Source organism: Pimephales promelas, chromosome 7 (genome assembly GCF_988280905.1).
Source record: "Pimephales promelas chromosome 7, fPimPro1.hap1.1, whole genome shotgun sequence".
In the NCBI taxonomy this organism is placed as follows: domain Eukaryota; kingdom Metazoa; phylum Chordata; class Actinopteri; order Cypriniformes; family Leuciscidae; genus Pimephales; species Pimephales promelas.
In genome coordinates, this window is record NC_142775.1 from 35,572,853 (window position 1) to 35,585,352 (window position 12,500).

Genomic DNA, 12,500 nt, shown 5'->3' on the forward strand with positions numbered 1-12,500 from the left:
GCAGTAAGTTGCTGACTGCAGTTTACTGAAAGGCCACCGGTGTCGCTAATAACACAATTCTGAATTCTACATATAGCCCCTTTAAATGTGTGGTTTCAAGAGGTAAAAACGATATCAATACTGTTCGTTTTCTCACAAAAAACGCTCGTTTCGTGTCTTCAATTGAATTGAATGGAATTGAATTCTTTATTGTCATTGTACAAGGTACAACGAAATTAGATGACATTAATGTGTACTTACATTTACGAGTCATTAAATCATGTTTAATTTGGACTTCTCTGTGCATGCTCTTTGAGGTGGTGACCATAGACCTGCATTATATGACTGACAGACAAGAACGGTTTGACCTAAAAATATCAAAATTGAAAATACTGCGGAAACAAAGACAACTGCATCTTGGATGCCCTTGAGGTAAGCTAAAACATACCAAAAATGTATTTCAAAGTGAACTATACTGTACCACTGTACCAATGCAGTGAAAATGACTTTACTAGAAGGACATTCATGAATTCCTAATTTGATTGCAGTGATCTAACAAACAGTCCTTTACATTCTGGAAATCAAGCCCAGGCCCCATAGGTTAAAGCTAGCATGTTTACTGTAGCTGTTGGGTAAACACAGAGGAAAACCTCATGGCGACTGGCAACAATTAGCTTATTAGGACGTTGTCTATCATATAATTGCTAATGACCACAATTTGAGAACAACATCTGCTTGCACACATCTATCAATGAGTCATGGATTCAAGGCTGAATGACGTCAGATTCGAAGCATCATTAATGGGCTGTTTAACTAGCGAAACCTTTGGTTACTCACGGATAACAGCGAGAGAACTGATCATCAGAGCCGCCCCTGATCTGACTCATTTTCAAAGGAAACACAATCCTCATTATAACAGCGCCTCTTTCTTTTTACCTGCCTTTAAACAAGAGGAAGTGTATTTCACACACACCAGTCCAGGCAGTTAAACGCTCAATATAAAGACCACAGTCACACAGGACGCTGCTGCGCTGTAAAGCGGCTCAATCATTCACTCTCTCGCTCCACGGACAGCAGGGAACCCGGATAGTGTCAGTGCGGTTCACTTATGACAATTTGTGTAACGCAAAATATTTTTGGTCTTTATAGGACACTGTACTTTGGTTTAGATGACGTACAAAAACACCATAAGATTGTTTGTGATTGATAATTGATATTCAGTTGATAAGACTATTTTCTATGTTTAATCATTCTAATATTATTAAATATACTATAAATATTATGGAGTAGAATATTCCTTTAAATATTTTTCAATTATTATGATATATATTATATATATATATATATATATATATATATATATATATACATATGATATAATAAAAATAATAAAATATGACATATAGCTACAGATTATATAAAGGTATATTGTAAAAAAAATATAATAAAACAATTATATTATTACAAAAATATTTTTTAAATAATATCTAATTATAATATAATGTAATATAATGTAATATAAATACCTAGAATGATAACCAAAATATTAAACTATTAAATTATATTTAATAAAAATAATTATTAAACAATGTAACATATTTTACTTTAATGTAACTTTACATATTACAGATTAGAGTACTTCTGTTCGTCATTATTATCATAAATATAAAATCAGAGCCGGCTTCAGACCGCTTTTAGCAGGGGGGCATTTATTTTCAATGGGTGGGCACTATAGGTATGGGGACTTTTTTTTCGGATATCAGATATCCTATATGTATTATTGCTACTGCCTTTTCTGTTAGCTATTACCATGAAGTAATGCAACCCACACAATAAACACATAAAACATTACACATTGTTGCAAGACGAGCGACTCTTAAGAAATTTGATTAAGGGTTAAATAGGCCTATACAAAAAAAAAAAAAATTGCTCATTACTCATCGTTACTCATCTTTATTCTGCTTTGTTCTAACATAAGCATTTACATTCGTAGCCTACTATTAAAAAAGCATCATGTAGTTACCTTTATCAAAAAAAAAAAAAAAAAAACCTTTAACACCTTTAACAAATAAAAAACACCCACAACATACACAGATATTATTCTACAATTTCCATTTACAAGAAAATATAGGCTTAAACACCTGTTTCTCCACAGCGGGACATTTCAGGACAATGCAGCGCAAAAAATAGGCCAACTAAACTATTAGTTTCATCACGTGACAACACATAGTGAACATTTACAGTACATGCCAGTTAAATAACGACTCGGACTCGACTGTCTTTGGTCTCGGTCTCGACTACAACACTGCACGGTAGAAGCACCAAATACCAAAGCCGGGCTGTCGTTGTCTTGCTGTATGGGGTAATCGACGATGTGTACGGAGAAACTGTGGTATTGAACCATTTTCTAATGTCCATTTTTGGAGAGTTTTCATCTGTTTGCTTTGTTTTGAATGCAGGAAGCTCGCGCGGTCGCGCCAACTGAAAATCATTTCATTCAAGTATTAACGTGCGTGATTGGGGGGGGCGGCAGGGGGGTTTCCTCACAGCGTCACTGTGGTTTTTATGTTGGCTTTATTGTATTTTCAGCTAATGAGCCGTTTGTAGACATATATTTGTACTATTTCTCACTGAAATGTGAATTACATTAAACTAATATTATTTTGTAAATTATATCATAATTCAATTTGGGGGGGCATAAAATACATTTGGGGGGGGCATTGCCCCCTAATGCCCCCCCATAGCGCCGGCACTGTATAAAATCATATATATATATATATATATATATATATATATGATTTTACATTTTTACATAATCTATTATACATTGGAAATTAGTCTCAATTAATCCTTCTGTAATGATGAACATGATTAATCTTTTATAACTACATTTGCAAACAACTGCCTTTTATTACGTAGTGTGTTCAGTTTTACTGCAATCATTTTCTCTTTTAAACAGAACACACAACAGGTACAAAAAATGGTCTAATTGATTCCAAAAATAAATAAATCCATTTACTTTGGAGTAAAAGCACCTATTGAACTTGATTTACCTTTCCAGTCATAGACGACCGAATGAGCAAACCAGGGGGAGTAGAGGTTCGGGTAGCTGGAGCACCTGTTATCCCATGAGCCTCTACTTCAAACACACTCACGAAAGCTCGGACTCTATCCACATCATCTACTCGCTGCCCTGAACTTCACCTTTGTTACAATGTGGGCTTGAATACAATGATAAAACACCTGCTTCCAGCAATACTGATTACAGTCTGTGCTCTCATTTCTGAATATCTACTATCTGGCCCGCGCTTCTCTTCTCGGGGCATTTGTGACGTCTTGCATGGGTCATCAAATAACAGTGTGGTTGAACTGCCCCTTTTGAAAACCCCCTGAATGGGTGCCATGAAAAACATACATGATCCTCCTCAAGAATCCAAACAAGGACAAATAAGGCAAAGACAAACCAACGAACTCTGCGTATTAAAACGACATGCACTGAGGAGGGCTGAAGCATTTAATAAGAGTGTCCAATGCTCATGGGATAGTCAGTCCTTCCACTCTGGATCTTTATGACATACTTTTCCTCTGTACTTTGTGTTTCCTAATTTCCTTTGATTACTTTAAGTCTGCATGTGTCTCCCTGGCTGTCAGTGACCCCGTCTGCGAGAGGTGTGAAGATAACTGCTTTCAGATGGGCCGCTGGTAGCGTCTGTAAAGCTAAAAGGGAAGAGAGCGAGCGTGAGATACTCTGAGCCCCCCCTGAACATCCCTCCAGGGAGTGCACTCGATAGGCAGCTGAGACGGGCCCATACTGAGCAGTTTTGCTTGCTCAATGCCTCCGTCTCCTTTATCCTTTTCCTGCTATGACAACTAACCTTCCCATGGGGCAAACTGGAGATGAAGGCAGCGTCAGGCGGGCCTGTAGACTCGCTGTCTGCCACCGACTGAATACTGGCGCAGGTAAAGCGATTATGATTATTGCATTAAGACTGCTAGTATGTGGTTCTACTCTAAAAGCAAACAGGTCCAGATCAGTTAGCACATATACTTTCTGACAAGCCTGTGACTGTGGAGGAATGAGAAAAGTTCATTCTTATCCCATGCACATGTACAGATCACTCTTTCTTTCTTTCTTTCTTTCTTTCTTTCTTTCTTTCTTTCTTTCTTTCTTTCTTTCTTTCTTTCTTTCTTTCTTTCTTTCTTTCTTTCTTTCTTTCTTTCTTTCTTTCTTTCTTTCTTTCTTTCTTTCTTTCTTTCCATCCATTTATCTATTCATCTATCTATCCATCCAACTACTCTCAGAAAAAAAGGTTCAAAAGCTGTCACTGGGGCTGTACCTTTTCAAAAGGTACACTTTTCTTTTGTACCCAAAGGCTGCATATTGGTACCTTAGTGGTACATATTAGCACCTAAAATGTACATATTATGACCTAAATGTACATATTATTAGCACCTAAAATGTACGTATTAGTACCTAAATGTACATATTAGCACCTAAAATGTACATATCAGCACCTAAAATGTACATATTAACACTTAAAATGTACATATTAGCACCTAAAACGGACAAAAGTTTACCTTTTGAAAAGGTACAGCCCCAGTGACAGCTTTTGTACCTTTTTTTCTGAGAGTGTATAATGATTAATGATATTCTATTCTTGTAATATTTAATATTATTCTTATTATTCATAACATGACTAATGAGCTGACACTCAATAATAATATTCAAACAACACTTAGTAGTAACAAATAAAAAGCTACAAGAAATAGGCTCACTTGCAGCAATGCAAAAATGAAAAGAAAATATTAACTTATTAAACCTGGTGAGCTCTGACTTGATTAGAATGTTTATATAACTATAATTATGAAATAAATTATTGTTGATTGCATAAGGCAATGGTATTAAAAAGAATAAAAAAAGTTTAGCAAAATAGTTTTGAGAACTTTTGTGATTTTTTACAACAACATTTTAATGTATATAAAATTAAAATTAAAGCATCTTGCACTAATATTCAAGAGTTTGGGGTCAGTAAGATTTTTGTTTTGTTAAGATTTTTGAAACTAAATTAAAACTTACACTCAGCAAGGACATTAAATTAAAAGTTACAGTAGACTTTTATGTTGCTACAAATAAAATTCTAGTTCATGATGATCTTTTAAACTTTCAAAGAGTCACAAAAATATTAAGCAGCACAAATTATACCGATGATAATAATAATAGCAGCAAATCAGGTTTCCTGAGCAGTAAATCAGCTTATTAGAAAGATTTCTGAAGGATCATGTGACAGAAGACTGGAGTAATGATGCTGTTAATTTTTTTTTTTATACTGTTACTGTATTTACTGAGATAACATCTGAAATTTGCACACCAAAAGTGTCAATTAGTGACAGAACTAACTAACATAAGTCTAATTTCTGGTGCAGAAGTCACAGAGAGCACACAACCACAATCACGTTGTTTTATTATCCTGTTCATTTTCCTCTCATCCCCAGAAATGGAGTGGAGACAGCTCACTTTTACTGTTCCAGGAATGCATTTACAGGCTTGTCTCTCGAGCTTCAATAACACCATGAATGAGGCCCGTCCTCTCATCTGACCGTAAGAGTGGCAACACTAACCTCCAGCGCTCAGCTAAGCTAGCCTCTGGGAAGCCGTATAAACTCAGCACAAGTGTAAATGTCGGGATCCACATAGGCTGGGATCGTGTTTTAGAGGCTCAATGGGTCTGCATGGATGGTTTCAACAGGTTCTCTCCTTCACCAATAGAAGTCAACTCTGTAGGGATTTGCCACATCGTCACTCTCTCAAAATGCACACATTTTCTGATGTCCGAAAGCCTGTCAATTCACTGTCAATGCAATCCTGTCAAACGAATCTCTATGAAGTCAACATCAGGGCTCTATTAACTCTTGAGAATAAAACATATTTAAAGCATGTAAACGAAAACAAATGGGCTCATACAGTATGATGAAGGATAAAATTTTGCGTTTTGACAAAACAACTTAACTTTCAGGATTTAACATTAATGCTTTACTACCAACACATACACGTCCATGCCACTCTTGCATGATCAGAAAATCAAGGTAAGCGATTTTCGAGGCTGGATGCACCAAGTTGACGTCAGCGTTCCAAATCCCGTATGAGGTTCATTTAGGCTGCTGTTTAGAGCCAAAATGTGAACGTATTTGATTTAGAAAGGAAAGGAAAGGCCCTGAATAAAGAAGATGAAGAGAAAGAATAGCAGTGAAGATGAGAGATGGGAACATAAAAGAAATTATTCTTCCTCTGACACAGAGACAAGTGGATAAATGACGCCCTAAAGCTTCATTTGTCTTGTTTCTCCATGTGCGGACAGTGAACCGTTCGCTATTCTTTCACTCCCACCCTCAGACTGGACTTTGACTGTGTCAGCTGAACCTTGGTGGCTGGCCAGCACAAAGGGAGTGCTGCTAAACACACACCCTGACAAACATCTAGTCTGTGACACCCTGTACAAAAGCTGGGTGGGAGGACAGAGGACAGGGCTTGAGAACAAGGCCGACGGCCAGTAATAAAAGAGCTTCACTTGCCCAGTTTGGCCAGTTATCAGTATGCAGAAGACTTGCTCTCAAAGTCAGCTAGAAGATACATGATGGGATTCTTTTGGAAAACTACTTAACACAAAATTCACAAAGTGTGACACAGCGTGAAGAGGTGCAATGGCGATGTCACCCTGACTCAACACAATGCCCAGCATAGATTAACAGTTAAGACTGCACAGGAACGCTTAAAATTGGTTATTTAACTAAAAAATAATTTGATAAAGTTTGTTATTTGCTGTAAATGTGTCTCAAAGAATTCTTAATAATTAAACTCCACTTATAATCATATAAATAATAAACTATATGTAAAATATTATTTGAGTATATATTTAAGTTACAATTTCCTTTATTATTATGATTAATTTAATAATACAAATAAATACATGACACACTCAACCCATCTACACTTCAGTTTCCTGTAAAAAATTAATTATATATTAAATTAATAAAACAAGTTTCAGTTACAATATAGTAAATACAGTACATACACACATATATTATATACAGTGATGTGAATAAGTTTGGACACCCATGCTAAAGTTGCCTAAAAAGAGGAATAAAAAATCATCTTTTGGATATTGATCTTAATGCCTTAATTAGAAAAATGAGGAAAACCCCAACCTTTAAGGACACCAATTTTCTTTGTCAATGAATGATGTATCATAAATAAATAAATGTTTTTCCTTAAAATACAGGGTACATAAGTCAGGGCACCCCTATGTTAAATTCCCATAGAGTCAGGCAGATTTTTATTTTTAAAAGCCAGTTATTTCATGGATCCAGGATAATATGCATCCTGATAAAGTTCCCTTGGCCTTTGGAATTAAAATATCCCCACATCATCACACACCATTCACCATGCCTTGAGATTGGCATGGTTTTACTTCAGTTAGCCTAATAGCAGGTTTGATTTGCATTGAAAGATGATCTTATGGAAAGTACCCTATGCCAATCTCTAGGTGTGGTAGAAGGTGTGTGATGATGTGGGTCTATTTTAATTCTAAAGGCCAAGGGAACTTTATATGCATATTATCCTGGATCAATGAAATAACTGGCTTTTAAAATAAAAAATCTGCCTGACTCTATGGGAATTTAACAAAGAGGTGTCCTGACTTATGCACCCTGTATTTTAAGGAAAAACATTTATTTATTTATGATACATTATTCATTCACAAAGAAAATTTGTGTCCTTAAAGGTTGGAGTTTTCCTCATTTTTCTAATTAAGACATTAAGATCAATATCCAAAAGATGATTTTTTATTCCTCTTTTTAGGCAACTTTAGCATGGGTGTCCAAACTTATTCTTGTATGTTAGATGCGATTAATCACATTTAATTAATTTGACAGACAGGTATATATATTTCAATTTTTTTACAGGAAACTGGAGTGTAGATATGTTGAGTTTGCAATGTCCGTGTCATCAAATGGCATCATTGATAACATCATGGTGAGCGAGGTGGAACTAACGATTTGTCCAATTATTGAAAGAGTTGAAACTGTTTGAAACTAGAACAGTCATAATTTTCCCAGCTCTGTTCATCATCATTAGAACTGCAGTAATAACTTCACCTTTAAAACTATCAATTTTTCTCTCAAGACAAGTACAATCTGAAAAGCTGTCTCAGCTGGATATAAAATCCATATTATTGAACATTGGAGGATGTTGTCATTCTGTAAAACCCCTTCAAGTTTCCCTCCATTCATAAAGCCCCGTCCATCCCTGAGTCACCCTCCTCGTCTGATCTCCAGTCTGCTCTTACCTCGATTCCAAGTAAAGCAGAAACACATGCTTCGGAGGCATCGCAAATGGCGGTGAGGTCGTGACCCCCCTCCAGCGCGAGCACCAGCCGGCCGCCGGCCAGTCCCATCAGCTGCTTGGTCAGGTAGCCAAAACCTGCCAAAGGGGGAGATGGGAAATACAAGAGGGGGTTATAGACACCGGTGGCTGGCACTCGATCAAAGAAATCAGAGATGAAGAAAAAAAAATAAGTATTACATCACATTCTCTCCGTTAAAAAGATGACACTCTGGATTTACTGGGACTAAACATATAATACAAGGCAGGTTTAATTTTAATAAATGTGGCTTCGTTTTTTGGCATCTTTTGATCTTTGTTTGAAAATATGTATCTGACTATACCTCCCCTTTCCAAAAGAATCAGATTCAAGGCCATCCTAGATAATTTTATTTAGGTTTATTTCTTTACTGGCATGACATGGTCCAATGGGATGTTCTTCAACTGATACCAACTTTGTGCACCAGAACCGCAGCTACTCTGAATAATTTAAAGGAATGGTACTCCCAACATTATTTATGCACCCTTGTGACGTTCAAAAGTTTTATACTGTTATTTTGTATGAGAAGACAAAAGAAGACATTTGGAGAATGTTTACGCTGCTCTTTACCATACAACGACAATTCATCGTGACCGGTACCTCCTCGTAAAAGAAGTCTGTAGAAAGTATTCTGAAGTTTTTCAATAGCTTTGTAAGATGCAATTCACTGAAAAACTTAATTCTTCTCCAAATCAGTTATGACATGCAATAACTAATGGCGTTTGCTGTCAATGTTGAAAAAAAAAAAAACAACAAACAAAAAAAAAAGTGCTGTATAATTTAAACCTGATATTTGTCAAGTCAAGTCAAGTATATTTATATAGCACTTTTCACAATGCAGATTGCATCCAGAGATGTATGGTAACAAAGTAGAACTACTTAAGTACTAAAATGCTGTATCTGTACTCTACTAGAGTATTGTTTTTTTCTCATACTTCTACTTTTACTTTAGTAGATATTTTCGATGAATTTAATACTTTTACTTCGATATTTTTTTAATGTTCTGCTAGTTACTTGTTACAATTATAAAAAATTTACAAATCATTTGTTGCAAGTTGGCTTTCATGCTGCCTAAATCACACGTCAGTTTTATAGGGTAATGGTATTGATTGACACACACACTGACAACTAATGCAGGAGTTGTCCTGCAATGACATTTTTTTGGCGGCCGCCAAAGCAAATTTGTATCCCGCCAAAGCGCCTTATTTGATTGCTAGTGCAAACTTTTGACTGCTTTCTTTAACTCTTTCCCCGCCAGCGTTTTAAAAAAAAGTTGCCAGCCACCGCCAGGGTTTTTGACGATTTTTGCTAAATTTTAATGCCCCGCTGAATATTTTCTTCCATGAATATATGAAGATGATATATATAAAAATAAAGATCTGAGCCTCTGCTTTTAGGCAAAAAAAAAAAAACGTTTTTATTTTATCTTCATTTGTTCTTTTTTTATTGCCTCTTGAACAGAGGTAGGTTTTGTCAAAAACACAACATTTTGGACAAAAAACTGAGAAAAAGGTATTTTTATCAAACAAGTGCATTTAAAAGCAGAATACATTCAGATGTTGTTTCCTTCATATATAAAACTTTCCAAAATAAATTAAAAACATAAATAAATGTAAAATATATCAAATTTCCCAGGATGTAAGGGAAATGTAACTTTTGCAATAAAACTTCTGCCTCTGCCTCTCTGTGTTCTACCTGTGAATAATGAATAATTGGAATTAGGCCTACAATAAACAGGCCTAGACACACACACACAAATACATATTACAATGTGGTAAATGTGCACAAAGAGAGAAATAATTTGACAATTACACCTTCATATTTAGACAGCCACACATAAATATTATAGTGTCATAATATTATACGATCTATCTGCGGCACGTCCATGGCTAGAACTTTCTGTGACAACATGTGCATCTCTCTCACTGACTACTTCGTCCCGATCAGATTCAGAATTATCAAATAAAGAGTGATCGGACTCCGAGTCCATTAACCTCCAGTACTTCAGCCATATACCTCTGCATTGTCTGTCTGATACATTCTCACTACTCCACTGTTTGAGATGATTGCAATCTCTTTCTCTGATCAAAGAGTTGCGCACTCATTCAGAACATGCGCGCGGGTCTTCCTTACTGTTTACCACCTAAAACACGGATACCCGGAAAATTCCGTGTTTGGCGGGGATGCGTTTTTTCATTAAACACGGAAAATTCCGTGTTTGGCGGGGAAAGAGTTAATAATTACATGACACAAAACTTGTACTTTTACTTTTAGTACTTAAGTAGTGAATTTTAAAATAACCTACTTGCAATCCTTAAGTACAAAAAATGTTGAATACTTTAGTACTTCTACTTAAGTGTGGTGCTTAAAGAGCACTTCAACTTCTACTCAAGTCTCTTTTTTCATAGAGCACTTGTACTTTTACTCAAGTCCGGGTTTCTAGTACTTTATACATCTCTGATTGCATCAAAGTGTGACACAGCTTCACGGTATCGCTCAAAAATGTTCAATTCTTAGTGGAAAAACATTCACGTTTGGTAGAGCTGATCAAGGGTATTATTGATTGGTTAATCAATTGGAATATCCCCAACTGAGCAAGCCAAAGGCAACAGTGGCAAGGAACCGACAAACTCCATCAGGTGACCTAATGGTGTCCTAAAACTCCATCAGGTGACCCAATTGGGAAAACCCAGGCTCATTCGGGGGCTATTTCTCCTCTGGCGTTTACATTGTGAGTTAGAGCAATACTATCAGTCATCCTTGTGTCGTTCCAAACTCGTTACTTATGAATTTGGAGAATATTTACGAAGCTCTTGTCCACATAAAGAAAGTTCATGGTGACTAAGTCCACTACATAAACCATCATAAACATAGACTGTGCGACACGTGCACTATATATTTCAAGTCATCCTGAAGTTTTGTGTGGGGAAACAAAGCTATTTATGACTTTGTTATAAATGTTCACTATGTTCAGTTATGACAAACAAAAACCAAACAGTGTTTGCTGTCAATGATGCCAAACTTGGTGAAACTAGAATTCCATCATATTCCCCAAATTTGAATTTGAGACTTTTATGAGTTCTTGTAGAGATAAAAATAAGCCAATAAAAATGTGTTTCATTCAAACTTGACATATGGCGTACAAATAATGTGGCATCTTTTTTGAACAAGACAAAAACCACGTACGAATTTTGAAACGGCAATAGGGTGAGAGCATAACGTCAGAAATAATTATCGGGTGACTTATTCCATTAAGTTCAGCAGAAAAATGAAAAACAAACGCCGGCACAGATCGAATCATTCTTAGATCAGCAGATGGAATGAATCTGATATAAAGTTCACTTTTAGATGCAAGGAATGGTGCAAATTCAGACCGGACAACCTGTCTTTCTTTAGACTCTGGGCAAATGTTTTAAGCGAACAGTGTTTCTACTTTGCGTTTCCAGCACTGACATATGGACAGCTTTCACCAGGAGATGTAATCTACAAGAGCTGGCCTTATGATCCCTCTAACAGGATAAAAGCAGCTTTCTGGACCCCAATAACAAGTGCTGTACAATCATTAAATGTTTGATTTAGAAACAAGCCTGGAATGCCATCTTGATATTATGCACTCATGGGGGGGAAAACATAAAGGAAAAACATCAGGGATCTGAAAGTATGAGACCGGATGACTGGTACAATCCCTCCCTTCAGGGATTAGACTTTGCACACAAGAGTGTGGTCTCTTGTTTTTGTGGTATTAGCACATGATAAATTCGCCTGAAATGAAAGCTTTTAGACATGAGAAATGAGCGAGAGAGAGAGGAGTGGGACAAAGGCTGACTTCCACGGTAATGACTCATCCTTTTGCTCTGAACCGCTTCATTCCACGAGAATGTTTCTAAGTACATGGATATACAGAACACTTACATTTGGCTGTGAGTTTGTACCCTCCCAGAGGAGGCTGGTGGCCCTCCACAGCGTCGAAGCCTGAAGAAACCAGCACCACGTCCGGAGCAAACTCATTCGCAATAGGCATCACCACCGTCCTTTAAAAAAAAAGACAAAAGCAAGACCACATGAGTTCGAATAATTCAGCCAAAAACGAACGTTGTCCTTTAT

The 12,500-nt window shown here is 36.5% G+C and overlaps 1 protein-coding gene across 2 annotated transcripts in view; it reads right to left on the reverse strand.

Moving 5' to 3' along the window:
- The window catches only part of hdac4 (histone deacetylase 4), a 263,249-nt gene that overhangs the window by 12,088 nt on the left and 238,661 nt on the right, over window positions 1–12,500 (reverse strand). For both annotated transcript variants that reach the window (XM_089133394.1, XM_039683565.2), the window contains 2 exons: window positions 12,309–12,427; window positions 8,322–8,455 (listed from right to left, as the gene is read on the reverse strand). In XM_089133394.1, the coding sequence (XP_088989520.1) occupies window positions 8,322–8,455; window positions 12,309–12,427 (253 nt within the window). The remainder of the gene's footprint in view (window positions 1–8,321; window positions 8,456–12,308; window positions 12,428–12,500) is intronic.